The following is a 22,736-nucleotide window of genomic DNA, read 5'->3' on the forward strand; positions in this document are numbered from 1 at the left end:
AAAATTTCAGATGCTTTGTGAATTTTAGTAAACTGTATCACATTGCCTTGGTGTGGAAAGAGCTGGTGAGGATTCTGAGGCCCTAGTTAATGACTAATGTCCCAGAGTGAGGGACAGAGTACCTTGAATCCTTGATTTTTTGAGACCAGCCTGTCTCCTCTTCTTGTGAATCAGAATTTTTTTGCCTTGTCTAGAGCTAGGTTTAATTTTATGTACAGGCTTATCTGCATCAAATAGGGACTTAATGAGTAAGATTAGGTCATTGCTTTAGGTTAATAGGGTATGAGCTGAGATAAGTATTCCAGTACAAAAATTGGTACCCAGTAATCTGAAGGAGTAAAGGTATTCCCCGAATCTTTGAGTTAGTTTTGCCTTAAAATACAGGAAGTGTCTCACCATGTGCCCATGGTCAAGTCCATGTCAAACTTAAATCAACAGGTCTTTAGTTCATTAGCATCTGAGCAGGAGCAATTTGAGTTAAATTTATGAGTAAATTCTAATACATCATCTCAGAGACAGCGTAAATAATTCTTTTTTCCCTTTAAATTCATGCAATTGGTTTTAAGCCATTTTAGCTGATATTTTAAACATCTCCAGGCTAATAAGGCAGAAACTATATTAATAAAAAGAGTTGCTTTATTTAAATATAATTTTCTTGTGTAGACAAAAATAAAATGGAAGTACTACTTGCTATGTTGTTTTTTTAGCATTATTATTTGTATTTAAATGTGACTCTATTGTACAGAAAATAGTGAATGCTATAATGATTTTTTCTTACATTTAATAGAGTGAACCTAGTATTTTCACAAAGTATCAAACAAAACCCCAGCTATTTGGAGGAGATTCAAAGAATGGAAGCTTATTTCCTCTTCCTTTGTCAATTGGAAAATCAAAAGGCCTCTTGGAACAGTTTGAGGAAAAAAAGAAATGGACAAAAGACAAATGTGACAGGTATGCAAACCTTCCAGGTATATATGACTGCTCTTTTTTTTTTTCTGGGGGAAACAAAACATAGAATGTCTATAATAAAATGTCAATTTCAGCATGATAGCACTTTTATCTTTGCAGCTCATCTAACAATTACTCTAATTACTCTTGATTTGCCTTTTTGCCAATGTGACCTGTGGTAGTTTTGAATATAGCTTCCACAGTTTTTGCCCCTCTGAAAAGTAAAAGCTAGAAGATTTCCTAGAGAAGTGCAATATTCAAGTAATGATATATCTATTCTTCCTAAAATTCTGACTTTCAATTTGCTTTCCTTTTCAGATCATCAGAATTAGGAAATTAGATACCATTATTTGTTTTAGGGTCAAAAATATAGTGCATAAATTTTTAAAGTCATATTTCAGGCTGATTTTCCCACTATGAAATGTTATCTTAAAAAAAATAAACCCCCAATTTTTTGCATATTCTCATTTAAGTGTTTTATATTGTATTTTTTTAGCAAATATGTGAGATAAATTAGGACTGCTATATTAATTTGCAATAAGAAAGTTGAAGGCATGGAGAAATTAATTTGGCCCTTACTTGGTAAGAAATTATCATCAAGGCTACACTTTTAGCCACCACAGAAATCATCCAAGCACAGATATTTCAATTTATTTCTGTGACAGTGACTATCTACCAATTAGCATCACCACTAGGTACTTTCAGTCCAGAAAGACAAACAGAATTTGCTAAAGAACTTCTAGATTAAGTACCTTTCTATTGCATACCTATTGCTCTATTTAAAGTTTTTTATTCTGTTGATTAATAAACATTTCCTAGACATTTCCAAACTTCTTTCTTTTAGGAATCTAGGCCCTAGAACCCTAGTGGTTTTTCAGGGGTCCCTCAGGGGTACAGCAGGACACCGTGCACATGAGCAGGTTCTCGCACCACCGTCCTGCTTCAGACAGAACAGCCTTAAGTTTCACTGTTCTCTGAACTTTGGGTTATATTTTGTTTGAACGATGTTTCTGTAGCTAATAAAAAATGTTTTTTTAGACATTGATTTAGGTAAGTCCCTCTGAATATTTCCCTCCCTCCCTCCTTTCCTTTCTTCCTTCCTTCTTTCTCATTTTTTTAATTAGAGAAGGTATAAGATTATAGAAAATCATGCAGAAAGTACAGAGTTCCCATATACTTCTGTATTAGTCAGCTGAAGGGGTGCTGATGCAAAATACCAGAAGGCTGTAGGCTTTTATAAAGGGTATTTATTTGGGGTAGGAGCTTACAGATACCAGACCATAAAGCATAAGTTACTTCCCTCACCAAAGTCTATTTTCACATGTTGGGGCAAGATAGCTGCTGATGTCTGCCAGGGTTTAGGCTTCCTGGGTTCCTCTCTTCCCAGGCTTGCTTTTCTTTCCTTTGTGTGCTTACTTCCCGAGTCTCCAGCTTAAGAGTTCAGCATTAAACTCCAATATCTAAATGCCAACATCAAAAATCTCAACACTAATCTTTGCCATGTCTTTTATCTGTGAGTCCCCATCCACCAAGGGGCAGGGACTCAATCCCCTACTGATGTGGCCCCATCAAACCCTAATTATAATTTATTCACACCCAGGTACAAAACAGTTTACAAATATAATCCAATATCTATTTTTGGAATTCATAACTATATCAAACTGCTACAACCCCACACAGTTTTCCCTATTATTAACATTTTGCATTACTGTAATACCTTTGTTACAATTGAGGAAACAATATTATTATAAGTACATTATTAATTGTAATCCAGATTTACATTAGGGTTCACTCTTTGTATTGTACAATGCTTTGGTTTTTAAAGATTTTTATTTTGGTAACATATATACTCTAAAATTTCCCATTTTAACCACTTTCAAATATACAATTCATTGGTGTTAATTATTTAGTATGTTGTTTCCCCTTTCCCTACACATGCCCTAATCCCTGGTAATGTGTGTTCTAGTTTCTGACTCTGAATTTACATATTCTAATCATTTCATATAAGTAAGATCATATAATATTTATCCTTTTGTGTCTGGCTTTTTTCACTTAACATATTGTCTTCAAGAATTCAAGAATCATCCATGTTACAGTATATATCAGAACTCTGTTCTTTTACTTTTATTTTTTTTTAGGTACAGGGCCAGGGATTGAACCTGGAGCCTCAAATGTGGGAGCCACATCACTCCCCTGAGTTGGTTTTTTGTTTGCTTTGCTTTGTTTCCTGTTTGTTTTTTTGTTTTTGTTTTTTTTTAAAGATTTATTTATTTATTTCTCTCCTCTTCCCCCCCCACCCCAGTTGTCTGTTCTCTGTGTCTATTTGCTGTGTCTTCCTTGTCTGCTTCTGTTGTTGTCAGTGGCACGGGAACCTGTGTTTCTTTTTGTTGTGCCATCTTGCTGCGTCAGTTCTCCGTGTGTACGGCACCATTCCTGGGCAGGCACTTTCTTTCGCGCTGGGTGGCTCTCCTTACGGGGTGCAGTCCTTGTGCATGGGGCTCCCCTATGCGGGGACACCCCTGTGTGGCATGGCACTCCTTGCACACATCAGCACTGTGCATGGGCCAGCTCCACATGGGTCAAGGAGGCCCAGGGTTTGAACCGCAGACCTCCCATGTGGTAGACAGACGCCCGAACCACTGGGTCAAGTCTGCCGCCTCTTGTTTGTTTTTTGATTTTAGAAGGCACTGAAAACCAAACCAGGGACCTCCCGTGTGGGAGGCAGGCGCTCAACCGTTTGAGCCACATCTACTCCCTTCATATCTTTTTATGGCTGAATAATATTCCATTGTAGGATATGCCATACTTTGTTTATCCATTTATATGATGATGGACAATTGGATTGCTCCCACCTTTTGGAAATTGTGAATAATACTGTTATGAACATCAGTGTGCAAATATTTGTTTGAGTCCCTGCTTTTAATTCTTTTGGGTATATACCTAGAAGTGGGATTGCTGGGTCATATGGTAATTCTATATTTAACTTTCTGAGGAAAAACCAAACTGTCTTCCATAGTGGTTGCACTATTTTATATTCCCAGCCAACAATGAATGAGCATTTATATTTCTCCTCATGTGCTCCAAAATTTATTTTCCTTTTTTTTTTTTTGGAGATACCAGAGGTTGAACCCAGGACCTTGTACATGGAAAGCAGGCACTCAGCCACTGAGCTACATCTGCTTCCCAGTGAGAGTTGGGTTTTTTTGGTCTGTCTGTTTGTTTTTTAGGAGGTGTTAGGGATCAAACCTCGGACCTTGTACATAAGAGCAGGCTCTCAACCACTTGAGCTATATCTAATCCATAATTTTTTTAATAGTAGCCATTCTAGTGGGGGTAAAATGGTATCTCATTGTGGGTTTTCTTTGTTTTTTTAAAAGATTTATTTTATTTATTTATTCCCCCTCCCCCTGCCACTTGCCTTGCTGTCTGTTGTCTGTGTCCATTTACTGTGCATTCTTCTGTGTCTACTTGTCTTCTCTTCTCGTCTTCTCTTTAGGAGGCACTGGGAACTGATCTTGGGACCTTCCAACATGGGAGAGAGGCACTCAATTGCTTGAGCCACCTCAACTCCCTGGTTTGTTATGTCTTTCATTGTCTTTCCCTCTGTGTCTCTTTTCTTCTGTTGTGTCATGTTGTTGTGCCAGCTCTCCATGTGGGCCAGCTTTACTACACAGGCCAGCTTTGCCTTGTGGGCCAGCTCACCTTCACCAGGAGGCCATCGAACCCAGGAAGGACCTCCCATATGGTAGACGGGAGCCCAATTGCTTGCAACACATCTGCTTCCCTCATTGTGTGTGTTTGTTTATTTATTTATTTATTTATTTATTCCCCCCGCCCCAGTTTCTGCTCTCTGTGTCTATTCACTGTGTGTTCTATGTCTGCTTGTATTCTGGTCAGTGGCACTGGGAAACTGCATCTCTTTTTTGTTGCCTCATCTTTCTGCATCAGCTCTCCATGTGTGCATCTCCACTCCTGGGCAGGCTGCACATTTTTTGCGTGGGGTGGCTCTCCTTATGGGGCACACTCCTGCACATGGAGCTCCCCTACATGGGAGACACCCCTGTGTGGCACAGGACTCTTTGTGTCCATCAACACTGCACGTGGGCCAGCTCCACATGGGTCAGGAGGCCCCGGATTTGAACCCTGGACCTCCCATGTGGTAGGTGGATACTCCATCAGGTGAGCCAAAACTGCTTCCCTCATTGTGGTTTTAATTTACATTTCCCTAGTGAATAATGATGTTGAATTTCTTTTCATGTGCTTATTACCCATTTGTGTATCTTCTTGGTAGAGTGTCTAGTCATCTAGTCAAGTCATTTGCCCATTTTTAATTGGGATATTTGTCTTTTTGTTGTTGAGTTGTAAGTGTTCTTTATATATTCAGGATATTAAACCCATATCAGATATGTGGCTTCCAGATATTTTCTCCTACTCTCTAGCTTGTCTTCCCCCCCCACCAAAGATTTATTTATTTATTTATTTCTCTCCCCTTCTCCTCCACCCCCGCCCCGGTTGTCTGTTCTCTGTGTATATTTGCTGTGTCTTCTTCTTTGTCCACTTTTGTTGTTGTCAGCAGCACGGGAATCTGTTTCTTTTTGTTGCGTCATCTTGTTGTGTCAGCTCTCCATGTGCGCGGTGCCATTCTTAGGCAGGCTGCACTTTCTTTCACGCTAGGCAGCTCTCCTTACGGGGCACACTCCTTGCGCGTGGGGCTCCCCTATGCGGGGACACCCCTGCCTGGCACGGCACTCCTTGCGCGCATCAGCACTGCGCATGGGCCAGCTCCACACGGGTCAAGGAGGCCCGGGGTTTGAACCATGGACCTCCCATGTGGTAGACGGACGCCCTAATCGCTGGGCCGAGTCCTCTTCCCTAGCTTGTGTTTTTAATTTCACAGTAAAGTACTTTGATGCACAAAAGTTTTTTGTTGAAGTCCCATTTATCTATTTTGTGTGTGTGTGTGTGTTTTTGGCATAAAGTTTAAGAAACCATTACCTAACACAAGGTACTGAAAATGTTTCTCTATGTTTTCTTCTAGGTTTTATATTGTTGTTTCTCATATTTAGGTCTTTGATCCATTTTGAGTTATTTTTTTATATATGGTGTGAGTTATGGGTCTACCTTCATCATTTTATACATGTAGATATCAGTTTTCCCAGAATCATTTGTTAAATGCCTATTCTTTCCCCACTGAGTGAATCCTTGTCAAAAATCAATTGGCCATGGAAATGGATGTGACTCAAGCAATTGGGCTCCCATCTACCATATAGGAGGTCCAGAGTTTGATGCCCAGGGCCTTCTGGTGAAGGCAAGCTGGCCTGTGTAGCAAGCTGACCTCCATGGAGTGCTGGCCTGTGTGGAATATGCACAAGAGTGTTGTCCTGCACAGGAGTGCTGGCCCATGCGGAGAGCTGGTGCAGCAAGATGATGCAACAAAAAGAGACACAGAGGAGAAATAACAAGAGATGCAGCAGACCAGCACTCTATCACCTCTTTCCCACTCTGGAAGGTCCCAGGATCAGTTTCTGGAGCAGCCTAATGAGAATATAGGAAGACACAGAAGAACACACAGAGAATGGATACAGAGAACAGACAATGGAGGGAGGGGGGTAGAAATAAATAAATAAATAAATATTAAAAAACAGAAAATCAGTTGGCCAGGGAGCAGATGTAGCTCAACTGATTGAGCACCTGCTTCCCATGTGTGAGGTCCAGGATTTGATCCCTGGTACCTCCCCCCAAAAAATCTAGCAAGACAGTGAAATAACTGCATTCTTAGAATCTTCTGCAAAATCAAAAATAAATGTTAATGAGATCTTTAAGAAAAAATCAGTTGGCTGGAGGTGACATCATCAACATGGTTATGTAATCATCCCCTGGAAAAGTCCCTCCTCAGAATCAACTAATGAAAGGATAAATCCCACTTGTTTGGAACTTTGAAATCAAAATATAAGGAAGTAATGTGGAACAAAAACAACATAAAGTGGAAAAAATAAGTGACGTGTGCAGAGAACTTGTGTGCTGTTGAAGCTAAGTTGGTATTTTTTAAAATAGTAGGTTATATGGGAAATGGACTTGGCCCAGCGGTTAGGGCGTCCGTCTACCACATGGGAGGTCTGCGGTTTTAAACCCTGGGCCTCCTTGACCCGTGTGGAGCTGGCCCACACGCAGTGCTGATGTGTGCAAGGAGTGCCGTGCCACGCAGGGGTGTCCCTGCATAGGGGAGCCCCACGCGCAAGGAGTGCGCCCCGTAAGGAGAGCTGCCCAGCGCGAAAGAAAGTGCAGCCTGCCTAAGAATGGCGCCGCCGACACCAGATAGCTGACACAACAAGATGACGCAGCAAAAAGAAACACAGATTCCCATGCCGCTGACAACAACAGAAGTGGACAAAGAAGATGCAGCAACAGACACAGAGAACAGACAACCACGGTGGGGGGGGAAGAGGAGAGAAATAAATAAATCTTAAAAAATAAAATAAAATAGTAGGTTATAGACATAGATTATATAATACAAACCCCAGGGTAACCACAAATAAAGTATTTCAAAAATATACTGAAACAGAAATGAGAAAGGGACCAATCAGATACATCACAAAAGATCAACTATACAGAAAATGACTCTGCAGTAAAGAAAGAGAGACAAAATGATGTGCCATATAAAAATCAAAAGGCTGAAGTACGACCTTTACAGTAATAAAACAATGTTAATTTATTAAACTCTCCAATAAAAAGACTTAGATTGGCAGAACGGATAAAAAAGCACGATCCACATAAATGTTGTTTATTAAGAGACTCACCTTAGACCCAAAGACACAGATAGGTTGAAAGTGATAGGATGGAAAAAGATAATCCCTGCAGATAGTAACAAAAAAAAAAAAAGAGCTAATCGAATATCAGACAAAATACACTTTAAATCAAAAGTTGTTACAAGATATAAGCTTTATAAATATGTTCAAATGCTCATGGGGCATTTCCACATTTGGTAGAGATTCATACAACAACCAAAAGAATATTGAATTCCTATCCTGGGGGGCTCTGCCCCATTCTCAAAGGAACAGCAACAATTCCAAGTACAGGGGCAATGACTAGTAAAAATGGATGGTCCATTGATGGGTCCTTGATATTGACAACTATGTTTATGAGCATTTTGCTCTTGAATTTGCAAATTAGCCTAGTATTGTAGGGTGTTTAAGAGTTACCTCCTGGCAGCGGACTTGGCCCAGTGATTAGGGCGTCTGTCTACCACATGGGAGGTCTGCAGTTCAAACCCCGGGTCTCCTTGACCCGTGTGGAGCTGGCCCATGCACAGTGCTGATGCGTGCAAGGAGTGCCCTGCCATGCAGGGGTGTCCCCCGCGTAGGGGAGCCCCATGTGCAAGGAGTGTGCCCCGTAAGGAGAGCCGCCCAGGGAGAAAGAAAGTGCAGCCTGCCCAAGAATGGTGCCGCCCACACGGAGAGCTGACGCAGCAAGATGACACAACCAAAAGAAACACAGATTCCCATGCCACTGACAACAACAGAAGCGGACAAAGAAGACACAGCAAATAGACACAGAGAACAGACAACTGGGGTGGGGGGAGGAGGGGAGAGAAATAAATAAATAAATAAATCTTTAAAAAAAAAAAGAAGATTTACCTCCTGAGAGCCTCCATGTTGCTCAAATGTGGACCCTCTCTAAGCCAAACTCAGCTTATAAATGCATTACCTTCACCCCAGCTTGGAACATGACTCCTGGGGATGAGCCTCCCTGGCACCAAGGGATTACTACCAAGCACCTACTGGTGAGGCATCCAGAAAAAGACCTTGGATAAAAGGGGGAAAAGGTAAAGACAAATGAATTTATATGGCTAAGAGACTTCAAAGTGAGCCAGGAGGTCATCAGAGAAGTAATGCTTATGCACATCTTAGCAGGATCTCTTAGACATCCAAAGTAGATACTATCCCAAGTAGTGGGGCTCCTGAGGGCTCTGGAGACACCCAGTCCTATGGTCATGGCAGATAGCTCCAAGGTTTGGTGCCTTGCCAGTGGGCCCTACTTTGGAGTTTGTGCACCCGAGTGTGAGAGTTGGACTCAGATGTAACTTCTCTACACATGCCTCTTCTGTCTGTTATTTGAACCTATAGTTGGTGCTGGAGTTGGTAGTTGTACATCCAAGAGACTTGAATCTCTGGGCTGTCCATGTGTTAGCTGGGCTCTGAGCCTCAGCAGATTTGCAATACCTACTCTTCAGTTCATTGGACCCCCCCAGGACATCAAATAAGGAGGTGAGGATGGACACCCACTACACCTAGAAACCGAGAGAGTCTACAGCTGCAAGCAAGAGAGTCCCATCCATCAGCCATATGGGATCGAAGCCCCTCTCAGTTAGAGGTGGAGTGGGTATCACCATCCCAGAATCCTCATAACTGGGGAATAAAATATGGACTAGAGTGGACTTATTGGTATTCGACTATAGACTTACTGTAATTCTAGCAATGGAAGAAATTATATCATTGATGTTGAGACAGTGACCACTGAAGGTGCTGAAGCCATGGAGAGGGGAAAATAAGGTGTAATATGGGGGCATTTCAGGACTTGGAATTCACCTGAATTACATTGCAATGACAGATACAGGCTATCACATATCCTGCCATAACCTGCTTAATGGCAATGCTCCAGAATGTGTTCATCAATTGTAATGAATGTACCACACTAATGAAAGAAGTTATTAATGTGGGGGAAAGTGGGGAGGTGTGGGTAATGAGGCTAATGGGAATCCCTTATATTTTTTTGTGTAATATTTTATGTAATCTAAGTATCTTTTAATAATAAATAAATATATTTTAAAAAGTTCTTATAAGAGACAAAGGAGAACACTATAAACTAATAAAAGGGTCATTCCACCAAGAAAAAATAACAGTCATAAATATTTATGCACCTAACCCCCATACCCCAAAATACATGAGGCAAACACTGGCAAAACTGAAGGGAGAAATAGGAACCTCTACATTAATTGTTGGAGACTTTGATACACCACACTCTTCAATAGATAGAACATCTAGACAGAGGATCAGTAACGAAAGAGAGAATTTGAATACTATGATAAATGAACAAGACCTAACATACATGTTCAGAATATTGCACCCCAAAACAACAGGATACACATTCTTCTCAAGTGTACATGGATCATTCATCCCCTAGGACAGACCACATGTTAGGTCACAAAACAATTCTCAACGAATTCAAAAAGACTAAAATTATACAAAGCATCTTCTCTGACACCAGTGGAATGGAGCTGGAAATCAGTAATAGTCAGAGAACTGGAAAATCCACAAATATATGGAAGTTAAATAACACACTCTTAATCAGTGAGTCAAAGAAGAAATTTACAAGGGAAATCAATAAATATCTTGAGATAAACAAAAACAAGAACACAACTTATCAAAACTTATGGAAGGGAAGCAGATGTGGTTCAAGCAATTGGGCTCCCACCAACCACATGGGAGGTCCTAGGTTCTATTCCCGGTTCCTCCTGGAGAAGGCGAGCTGATGCAATAAGATGACATGACAAAGACACAAAGAGGAAAGACAATGAGAGACACAACAAACCAAGGAGCTGAGGTGGTTCAAGTGATTCAGTGCCTCTCTCCCACATGGAAGGTCCCAAGTTCAGTTCCCGCTGCCCCCTAAAGAAAAGATGAGCAGATACAGAGAGCACACAGCAAATGGACACAGAGCAGACAGCAGCCTCAAACAATGAGGGGGGAGGAATAAATAAAATCAATCTTTAAAAAGAAAAAATCTTATGAAATTCAGTGAAGGCAGTGCTGAGAGGGAAATCTATATCCCTAAACACTTATATTTTAAAAAGATGAAAAAAAAAAGACATGGGGAAATGGATGTACTTCAAGCACTTGAGTGCCCATCTCCCACATAGGAGGTCCCAGGTTTAGTTCTTAGGTTTGATTCCCTCTGCCTCCTAAAGATGAGCCAATGCAATGAGCTGATGTAACAAGCTGACGAGTGAGCAGACAGAATGAGCAGGGAGTGGATGTGGCTCAAGCTCCCACACGGGAGGTCCCAGGTTCAGTTCCTGGTGCCTCCTAAAGAAGATGAGCAGGCAGTGAGCAGGCACAATGAGTGGGCACCATGAGCAGAGACAACAAGCATACATAGCGAGCAGACAGACAAGGGAGCCATATCTAGGGGCAGGGAAGATATATTTTAAAAAGGTGGCACAAATATAGAAAGCAACAGACCTGAATTTTAAGTGCCCCAGATATTTCTGCATTCTCTTTGTATATATAGAAATAATTTAAAAATAAATAAATAAATAAAAATTTTAAAAAATAATGCTTTACCTGTGTACTCTGTGCCTCTTATTGGTTATTTTGCACCAAGTTTTTGCCTTTTCTCATTCTTCTCATCTTCTTCTAAGATATCTGTATTAGTCAACCAAAGGGGTGCTGATGTAAAATACCAGAAATCTGTTGGATTTTATAAAGGGTATTTATTTGGGAGTAGAAGCTTATAGTTAACAGGCCATAGAGCATAAGTTACTTCCCTCACCAAAGTCTATTGCCACATGTTGGGGCAAGATGGCTGCTGATGTCTGCCAGAGTTCAGGCTTCCTGGGTTACTCTCTTCCCAGGGCTCTGTTTTCTCTCTGGGCTCAGCTGTAGACTATCAGGCGAACAGCTCTATCTCTCTCCCTAGGTCTTCTGCCGTGTCTAAGGAGCCATCTCTATTCCTCTGTGTTTCTCCTATGTGTTCAATTTCTTAGGCTCCAGCTCAAAACTCCCAACTGTCCTTTGCCATACCATTTCTCTGAGTCTCCACACACCAAAGGACAGGGACTCAGTACCCTACTGACATGGCCCAATCAAAGTCCTAACCATAGTTTAATCAGTTAAAAGTTATACCTCTGACAGACCAGTTTACAAACATAATCCAATAACTATTTTTGGAATTCATAAACAGTGCCAAACTGCTATAACATCAAAGCATAAAAATGCTTTTTAATTCCTAGTATCAATAAGTTGAATGCTATTTTCCCTGAAAATAGTCTATATTTTAACTTTGTGGGAGAGATAAGACACCTTCATGTAACATTACATTTTTCAAATAAAGAAACAGATTCAGACAGGCAGTTGAAATAAAGAAATCTAAAAGTAAAATATGAAATGAAAGTTCTGTTCTAACTGTACACCTATAGGAGCTCGAAAAACAACAGCAAACTAAACCCAAAGCAAGCAGAAGGAAGGAAATGAGGATTAGAGAAGAAATAAATGAAATAGAGAATAAAAACTAATAGCATTAACAAAACCAAAAGTTAGAAAGATTAATAATACTGACAAACCTTTACCCAGACTCACAAAGAAAAATGAGAGAGAAAATGCAAATAAATAAAATCACAATGAGATGGGGACATTATTACTGAAATGAAAAGAAATAAGAAATAAAAAGAATCATAGGAGGATACTATGAACAGTTGTTTGCCAACAAATTAGACATACTAGATGAAGTGGACATATTCCTAGAAACACATGAACGACCTACACTGGCTCTAGAAGAAATAGAAGATCAAGATCTAAACAGATCAATTACAGGTAGAGATTGAATCCATCATCAAAAACCTCCCAAGCAGATGCTGAACATTGTGTGTCCTGTCGTGGCCCACTGGGTGGACTGGGAGAGAGTGTGGACTACAATATGGACCACTGTCCATGTGCTGCAGCAGTGCTCCAGAATGTATTCGCCAGGTGCAGTGGATGTGCCGCGATGATGGAAGAGGTTGTTGATGTGGTAGGGGCGGGGTGGGTGGGGTGGGGGTATATGGGGACCTCATTTTTTTTTAATGTAACATTTAAAAGAAAATAAAGAAAAAGAAAAATTTAAAAAAACAATAAAAATAAACAAAAACAAACGAAAAACTCCGAAGGGAAGCTGACGTGACTCAACAGATAGGGCATCCACCTACCATATGGAGGGTCCAGGGTTAAATACCCAGGGCCTCCTGACCTGTGTGATGAGCTGGCCCACGAGCAGATCTGATGCACACAAGGAGTGCCATGCCACGCTCAAGGACTGCGCCCTGCAAGGAAAGCTGCCCCATGTGAAAAAAGTGCAACCTGCCCAGGAGTGGTGCTGCACACACGGAGAGCTGATGGGGCAAGATGATGCAACAAAAAAGAGATGCAGTTTCCCGGTGCCACCAAGGGTGCAAGCGGACACAGAAGAACACACAGCGAGTGAACACAGAGAGCAGACAATGGGGGTGGGAGTGTGGAAGGGGAGAGAAATAAGTAAAATAAATCTTTAAAAAAAAAAAACCAGGGAAACAGACTTTGGCCCAGTGGTTAGGGCGTCCGTCTACCACATGGGAGGTCCGCGGTTCAAGCCCCGGGCCTCCTTGACCCGTGTGGAGCTGGCCCATGCGCAGTGCTGATGCGCGCAAGGAGTGCCCTGCCACACAGGGGTGTCCCCCGCGTAGGGGAGTCCCACGCGCAAGGAGTGCACCCATAAGGAGAGCCGCCCAGCGCGAAGGAGGGAGCAGCCTGCCGAGGGATGGCGCCGCCCACACTTCCCGTGCCGCTGACGACAACAGAAGCGGACAAAGAAACAAGACGCAGCAAAAAGACACAGAGAACAGACAACCAGGGGAGGGAAGGGGAATTAAATAAATAAAAATAAATCTTTAAAAAAAAAAAAAAAAACCTCCCAAGAAAGACAAAAGATTTAAACATTTTTCCAAAGAAGAAGTACAAACGGCAAAAAAGCTCATGAAAAAATGATCATTATCACTACTAGGGAAATGCAAATCAAAACTAAAATGAGATATCACCTCATAGAATGGCCATTATTAAAAAACAGAAAACTACAAGTGCTGGAGAGGATGTGGAGAAATAAGAACACTCCTTCACTGTTGGTGGGAATGTAGAATGGTGCAGCCTTTGTGGAAAACAGTTTGGCAGTTTCTCAGGAAGCTAAACATAGAACTGCCTTATGATCTGGCAATCCCTCTTCTAGGAATATATCCAGAACTGAAAACAGGGACACAAACAGACATTGCACATTAGTGTTCATAGTGGCCTTATTCACAAATGCCAAAAGATGGAAACAACCCAAGTTCCATCAACTGAGGAGTGGATAAATAAAATGTGGTATATACATACAGTGGAATACTATGCTTCTGTAAGAAGAAATGAAATTGGGACACATGATAACATGGATGAACCTTAAGAACATTATGCTAAGTGAAATAAGCCAGACACAAGAGGGCAAATACTGTACAGTCTCACTAATATAAACTAAATATGAAGATTAAACACGAGGTGTTAAAATCTAGAGAATAGGTTACTAGGAGATCAGATGAGGGCTGAGATATGGAGTATAGATGCTTTATGTAGAATTTTTAATAAGCTTGACTATAAAAGTGTGGAACTAGTTAGAAGTGATGGTAACACATGATAGTGTAACTAACACGGCTGGTTTATAAATGTACATGTGGCTGAAAAAGGCAGTTTAGGGATATAAATGTCAATTGAAAGAAAACTAGAGAATAATTAGGACTGAATAAAATAGCAAACCCAGAGGTGGGTGAGAATTGTGATTAATAATACAAATACAAGAATGTCTTTTTATGAAGTAGAACAAATGTACTTCACTATTACAAACTGATAAGAATATGTTGATGCATAGAAAAAATACAATTAATATAACTTGTGACTGTAATTAACAGCAATATTGTGATATTCTTGCATCAATGTCAAAGAAGGTACTATAGCGATACTAAATGTCTGAGTAGTAGTCAGCCAAAGGGGTGCTGATGCAAAATACCAGAAATCATTTGGTTTTTATAAAGGGTATTTATTTGGGGTAGAAGCTTAGAGTTACCAGGCCATAAAGTGTAAGTTACTTCCCTCACCAAAGTCTTTTGACACGTGTTGGAGCAAGATGGCTGCCAACGTCTGCCAGGGTTCAGGCTTCCTGGGGTCCTCCCCTCCTGAGATTCATTTCTCTCAAGGCTCAGCTCCTCTGTTTTCTGCACAAGGTCAGCTGGAGACTATGAGGCTCTCTAGTCTTTGCCTCTCTCCACAAGGCGAATGGCTTGTTTCTCTTCTGGGGCCTTCTCTCTTTCCTGAAGACAAAGCTCTTCTGTGTGCTTACTTCCCAGGGTTCCAGCTGAAGACTCCAGCATCAAAAATTCCAACTCTGTCCTTTGCCATGTCTTGTATCTGTGAGTCCCCTCCCACCAAGGGGCAGGGACTCAACACCTTACTGACGTGGTCCAATCAAAGCCCTAATCATAATTTAATCTCTCCTGGGTACAGACGAGTTTACAAACATAATCCAGTATCTATTTTTGGAATTCATGAACTATATCAAACTGTTGTAGTCAGTAATGGGGGTATGTGATTTTTTTCTTTTGGACTAAGGAAAATGTTTAAAAATTTACTGAGGCAATGACTGCACAACTCTGTGGTGAAAGTGAGAGCCACTGAGTGTGCACTTTGGATGGGTTGTATTACACAAATCATAGGACAGTGAGCTAAGTGGTAGGTAATGGACTGTGGTTAACAGTACAAATATGAGAGCATTCTCTCATGAATTATAGCAAATGTACAATACTAATACATGGTATTAATAATAGGGAAGTGTATGGAAAAATATACCAAATGTAAGCTATGTATGGACCATGGCTAGTAGAAATATTGTAACAAATGTTCCACAACAATGCAAGGTGTTGGTGAAGGGGTAACTGGGAATTCTGTACCTTATGCATGATTGTTTTGTAAGCTCACAATTTCTCTAATAAATAAATAAATAAATATATTTTAAGGTTTTTTTACTTTTTTATTTTTTAAAAGATACTTCTATTGCATATGTATTACAAAGAATGTATAGGGGATTACCATATGCTCCACTTCCCACACCTCCCACATTTTCCCACATTAGCATCATCTTTTTTTTTTTAGCATCATCTTTTATCAGTTGCTAAACACACTTTGAAGCATTGCCACTAAGCATGGATTATAATTGATATTGTAGTTTACACTCTCTCCCATTTGGCTCTGTAGGTTATGGCCAGATATATAATGGCCTGTATCTGTCATCGTAATGTCATTCCGGGTGATTCCCAAGTCCTGAAAATGTCCCCCTATTACACCTGTTCTTCCCTCTCCCTAAGTCTAGAACATCCATGGGTCACTGCCTCCACAACAATGGTATTTCTTCCACTGCTGAAATCGCAATAAGTCTATAGTAGAATAGCTAGTAAGTTTATTTTAGTCCACAGTTTGTTTCCCAATATGAGGACTCTGGGATAGTGATGTCCACTCCACCATTAATTGAGGGGGGCTTCAATCCCATACATCCGATGACTGGGACTCTCTTGCTTGCAGCTGTAAGCACTCTCAGTTCCTTGGTATATTGTTTGTCCATCATCTCCTTCCCATTAGTTGTCCTGGGTGAGTCCAGAACTGGAGAGTAGGTGTTGCAACTCCTTTTTGAGAGCCATGGCTCAGCTGGCACATGGACAGTCCAAAGATTTAAGTCTCTTGGATGTACACCTAACAACTCTAGTACTAATTATGGGTTCAAATAGAAGGACAGAATAGGGAAACCACTGCTCAGTCTAACTCTGTCATACTGGGGAGCATAATTATCAGATTAGAGCCCACTGGGAAGGGGCCAAATTTCTGAGCTATCTGCCCTGCCCTGTGTCTGGATGTCTCCACAATCCTGAGAAAATTTGCTATTTGGGTAATATCTACTTGGTTGTCAATGTGATCCTGTTGAGATGTGCATAAGTGCTACCTCTGGGATTGCCTCCCAACTCACTTTGAAGTCTCTTAGCCATACAAACTTATTTCTTTTTAGCTTTTCCCCTTTTGGTAAAGGTCTTTTTTTTTTCCAGATCCATTCCTTGTTGGTACTTGGTAGCCATCTTTCAGTGCCAGGGAGGCACATCCCTGAAAGTCATGTCCCATGCTGGAGGGAAGTTATTGTTTTTATATGCTGAGTTTGACTTAGAGAGAGGCCACATATGGGCAACAAGGAGGCTCCCAGTAGGTAACTCTTAGGCACCCTATGTCACTAGGCTATGTTTCAATTTCAAGAGCAAAGTCTCATAAGCATAGTCATCAATATCAAGTGTCCTTCAATAGACCATCCTTCTTCACAAGTCATTGTCCCAGTACTCAGAGCATTTTTGTTATTCCTTTAGAGAATGTGACAGAGCTCCCCCAGAAGGGAATTTGGTATTCTTTTGGTTATTGTGTGAATCTCCACCCATCTGTATTTTTAAAATATATTGAAAAAACAAAAAACAAGTCTCCCAACAAAGAAAGCCCAGGACCAGATAGCTTTATAGGTGAATTCTACCTATCATTCCAAGAAAAATTAATACAAATCCTGCTCAAACTCTTCCAAAAAATTGGAGAGGAGGAAACACTACCTAACTCATTCTATGAGGCCTACATCATCCTAATACCAAAACCAGATAAAGATACTACAAGAGAAGAAAATTACAGACCAATTTCTTTTATGAATATAGATGCAAAAATCCTCAACAAAATTCTGAATCCAACAGCACATTAAAAGAATTATACACCATGATCAAGTGGGATTTATCCTAGGTATTTTTTTTTTAAGGTTTATTTTATTTATCCCCCGCCCCCCAGTTGTCTGTTCTCTGTGTCCATTTGCTGCGTGTTCTTCTTTGTCTGCTTCTGTTGTTGTCAGCGGCACAGGAATCTGTGTCTCTTTTTCTTGCATCACCTTGCTGCGTCAGTTCTCCGTGTGTGCGGCGCCATTCCTGGGCAGGCTGAACTTTCCTTCGTGCTGGGTGGCTCTCCCTACGGGTGCACTCCTTGCGCGTGGGGCTCCCCTACGCGGGGGGCACCCTGCATGGCATGGCACTCCTTGCGCGCATCAGTGTTGCGTGTGGGCCAGCTCCACATGGGTCAAGGAGGCCCGGGGTTTGAACCACAGACCTTCCATGTGGTATAGACGGATGCCCTTTCCATTCAGCCAAGTCCGCTTCCCTATTCCAGGTATTGAAGTGTGGTTCAACATAATAAAATGAGTCAAGGGGAGCAGATGTGGCTCCAGCAGTTGGGTACTCACCTCCCACATGGGAGGTCCTGGGTTGGGTTCCCAGTGCTTCCTAAAGAAGATGAGCAGGTGCAATGAGCTGGCTCAATGAGCTGATGAATGAGCAGATACAGTGAGCAGACACAATGGGCAGGGACCAGATGTGGCTCAAACAGTTGGGCACCTACCTCCTACATGGGAGGTCCTGGGTTTGGTTCCCAGTGCCTCCTAAAGAAGACTAGCAGACAACAAGTGGACACAATGAGCAGACAGTGAGCAGAGACAATAAGTGGACACAATGAGCAGAGACAATGAACAGACACAGTGAGCAGACAATGAGCAGACAAGGGAGACATCTTGGGAAAAATGAATCAATGTAATACACATTAACAGAACCAAGTGGGGAAAATCCACATGATTATCTCCATTGTCATAGAAAAGACATTTGATAAAATCTGGCACCCCTTCTTGATAAAAACAGTCAGAAAACTAGGAATAGAAAGTTTGGGCAAGGCATGTGTGAGGGGAGAACCCAGGATGCGGGGGAGGCTGAGAAAGCAAGCTCACACTCTAGAGAAAGAAGCTCTGCTTACCCCCAGGATACATTACCTGGGGAACTCCTCAAAGAGAAGGTAGGGTCAGATGCAGAGCAGCCTAAGATAGACTTTAAACTTAGTAATAAAAAGTTGTGAATGCAGGTGTAGGGACTGCAACCACAAGCTCTGGGAGCCCTGAGGACAGGTCACTAGTTCTGACTGAAGCCATCAGGAAAAGCTCCATCCAAACTGAGTGGGAGTTCTAGGCAGACACCTTGGGTGGGCTCAAGTCCACCTCTGAATCAGCATGCTCTGGGAACACCATTACACTGTATTATATAACTCTTGTCTGTTTTTTGTCTGTTTTTAAAAATAAAAATGGGATAACTTTTCACATACTATCTTAGAATCTGCTTTTAAAATTTAATAGTATTTAATCATTGTTTTTTTCTATTTCATCAACAGAGTCATTTCTAATGGCTGCATTGTACTCTATCGTATGGATGTACCAGGGGGTGATATTTTAAATATTTAATACAGCATAAGTACTGACCCCTCAGAACACACACTGATGGCGAGCAGTTGGCAGAGCTGTGCCCTGGTACAAATTGCTGACAGCCTTGCAAGTACTATAATTTACAGAAACACAATGTTATTATTGTCATAAGCTTATCAGATTCAAAAAGTTTTGATCAGTTAGTTTTATAAAGAGGATCATTCAATTTAAGTGGATTTCGGAACCACATTCAGAAACACCAACTAGAATGTATGTTCCCTGAAGGTAGGGGGACTTGAATTTTTTCACTGCATATCACCAAAGTTTGTAACTAAGAACCTGTCATAGAAAAGGGCTCAATAGATACTTGTTGAATGGATGAATGAATTTTCAAAGCAAAGTTTTTCACCAGTACAGGGCAGTACAGAACTTACTTCTGTTTTTTAAAATAGCTTTTTAAATATAGATGAACAGAATCTCTAATTGACTCTTTTCTGAGAAAAGAGATTGTCATGCTTGTCTCTTTATGGACGTGTAGATAAGATCTTGGTGGATGAGAAATTCTTATTTCTAAGCATCTTTGTGTGTGTGTGTGTTTAAGATTTATTTATTTCTCCCCCCGTCTCCCCCCCCCCCCAATTCCCTGCTGTCTGTATCCATTTGCTGTGTGTTCTTCTGTGTCTGCTTGTATTCTTATTAGGTGGCTCTGGGAACCGATCCTGGGACCTTCTGTAGTGGCAGAGAGGCAATTACTCTCTTGCGCCACCTCAGCTCCCTGTTCTGCTACATCTCCTTGTTTTCTCTCCTCCGTGTTTCTTGTTATGTCATCTTGCTGCGCCAGCTCTCTGCACCGGCTGACAGAGCTGCATGGGGTGGCATTCCTGCACGGGCTGGCACTCCATGTAGGCCAGATTGCCGTGTGGGCCAGCTTGCCCTCACCAGGAGGCCCTCAGCATCAAACCCTGGACCTCCTATATGGTAGACAGGAGCCCAATTGCTTAAGCCACATCCGTTTCCCATTTTTGTGTTTTTATGTAAATTTGTTTAGATTTATTTTTATAAGGAAGAATAAAAATGTCTTCCAAATGAATGGCAACTTTTTGTGAAAGATTCAGTTGTTAAGCTTTTAAAGTTTTAATGTTTTTACTCTTGTGTTAGAGGCACCTTTGGGTAAATCAGAACTTGACAGTTCAATCCAGTCAAGGTAGAATCAAGGATTAAAAACCAATTACTTAACCATGGAGCTATGTTGTATATAAAATATTTTAATATAAAATTACATAAAAAAGGTGTTTAATTTGTATGATATAGTTTAATGTTGGAAATTTGGTTCCCAAATATGCTAATAAGGGTGTGGGTCATGAGAATAAAGAATTGCTCTAGCTGCTGGTGTAATTTAATAGAGGTTTTCAGGAACACTGCTTTGGTAGCATTGTTAAACTTTAGAGATCTTTAAAGTTGTCTCTTCTAGCATTGGAAGAAATTATGGGAAGTGGATGTGGCTCGAGTGATAGAGCTTCCGCCTACCACATGGGAGGACCTGGATTTGATCCCTGGGGCCTCCTGGTGAAAAAGAATAAGAGAAAGCGTGCCCGCATGGCAAGCCAGTGCCCACATGGTGAGCCAGTACCTGAGTGGTGAGCTAGTGTCCCGTGCAAATGAGTCACACACCAAGATGATGACACATCAAAAGAGAGACAAGGGGAGAGTCAAGGTGAAGCACAGTGGAAACCAGGAACTGAGGTGGCGCAATTGACAGTGAACCTCTCTCCTCATCAGAATCTCCAGGATCAAATCCCAGTGAATCCTAGAGGAGAGAAAATAAGAAAAGACAACGCAGACAGCAAAAACAGCAGGATGGGAGGAGGGGAAGGGGGGAAAACAAATAAATAAATCTTAAAAAAAAAAAAAGAAATTATATCATTGATGTGGAGACAGTGGCCACTAAAGGTGCTGAAGTCAGGGAGAGGGAAAGGTGTAATATGGGGGTATTTTCAGGACTTGGAATTCACCTGAATGGCATTGCAATGACAGATACAGGCCATTATATATCCTGCCATAACCTACAGAATTGAGTGGGAGAGAGTGTAAACTACAGTGTAAGCTATAAGCCTTGCTTAGTGGCAATGCTCCAGAATGTGTTCTTCAATTGCAATGAATGTACCACGCTAATGGAAGATGTTATTAATGTGGGGAAAAGTGGGAGGTGTGGGGAGTGGGGCATATGGGAATCCCTTAAAATTTTTTATGTAACATTTTATGTAATCTAAATGTCTTTTAAAAATAAATAAAAAATAAAAAAGTTGCCTCTTTATGTTTTTTTTTCAATGAAGTTAATACATGTATAGTTTTTTAAAAATTCAAGTAAGCTAATAGTGAAAAACAGTAGGCCTATCTTTTCCCATTCCTGATTTTCTTTTTCTTTTTGAAACCAAATTGGAATCCTTTTAGTTATACTGGTACTCACCTGCATATATCTAATGGCATATGTTAGATGGCTTACATTATCATTTCTTGATTTTTTCAGCTAATAAGGACTTCCTACTCTGGGAATTGAGTCTTTATTTCTTTTTACCTTTCTGCTTCCTCTCTACCCCATCTCATCTTTCATTGTCTTTCATCATTCCAATATACTCTAAGAACATTTTCATTTTCAGTTAAATCAGTATTCAACCTTTACAGCTTTGTCACTTTGTAACAATTATAGATAGCTTTGAAAAATTATATATACTATTATATATTCCTAATGTTAAAAACTGCTTTATTTTTTTTTGCTGCTTTTTAAAGAAGTAAATAGAATTCATTCCCAAATTCTGCAGCAGATCCGAAAAGCTTCTTTATATATTCAAACTCATCAGAAACTCTCTCACTGTCATTTCCTTCTCAGAGACAGCCCTCCTAGCTCCAACATGAACTTGGTGTTCTTGGTCTGAGGCACAGCTGTCTTCCTGAGTCTTCCCTTTGTCATCATGTTAGGTATTCCTACTTGCTCTCTCCTGTGTTGACTCTTCCATTTCTTGGGTCCTATGTCTTCTTTCTTGGTTTACTCCTTGGATTTGGTGGCGCACATACTCCAGAAACTTCCTGAGAAAAGTACATGGCACCTAAACAATTTTTGAAACTTTGCATATCTGAAATTCTTTATTTTCTCCTCACACCTGACAGAAAACTAGGCTGGATATAAAATTCAAGATTGAAAATTATATTTCCTCAAAATTTCTAAGGCACATTGCTTCATTGTCTTCTGCTTTCTATGTTGCTTTTAAGAGATCGAATGCCATTCTGATTCCTGATCCTTTGTATGTCTCTTGCTTTTTTCTCTCTGAAAATTTTTAATATCTTCTCATTATCTATTGAGTTCTGAAATTTTACAGTGATCCCATGTCATAGTATCTGGGTATTTGTATTCCTTTTAATCTATAAACTTGGGTCCTTTGACCTTCTGTTCTAGGAATTTTTCTTGTACTATATGTTTGAAAATCTCCTCTCTAGTTTCACTCTTCTCTCTTTCTGGATTTCCTATTTTGGGGATATGTTAGATCTCCTGGATTGATCCTCTAATATTTTTCTTTTTACCTTTCATCTATTTTCCATCTCTTAGTCTTTTGTTCTACTCTTTACGATATTTCTTTAATTGTATCTTCTAACTCTTCTACTTATTTTTTTTATTTCTGATATTT

At 40.7% G+C, this 22,736-nt stretch overlaps 1 protein-coding gene across 2 annotated transcripts in view; it reads left to right on the forward strand.

The window, feature by feature from the left end:
- IHO1 (interactor of HORMAD1 1) overlaps window positions 1–22,736 on the forward strand; it is a 42,799-nt gene that overhangs the window by 7,038 nt on the left and 13,025 nt on the right. For both annotated transcript variants that reach the window (XM_071212062.1, XM_071212061.1), the window contains exon 3: window positions 788–951. In XM_071212062.1, the coding sequence (XP_071068163.1) occupies window positions 788–951 (164 nt within the window). The remainder of the gene's footprint in view (window positions 1–787; window positions 952–22,736) is intronic.

The sequence above is a fragment of the Dasypus novemcinctus genome, chromosome 26, assembly GCF_030445035.2.
Source record: "Dasypus novemcinctus isolate mDasNov1 chromosome 26, mDasNov1.1.hap2, whole genome shotgun sequence".
Taxonomy (NCBI): domain Eukaryota; kingdom Metazoa; phylum Chordata; class Mammalia; order Cingulata; family Dasypodidae; genus Dasypus; species Dasypus novemcinctus.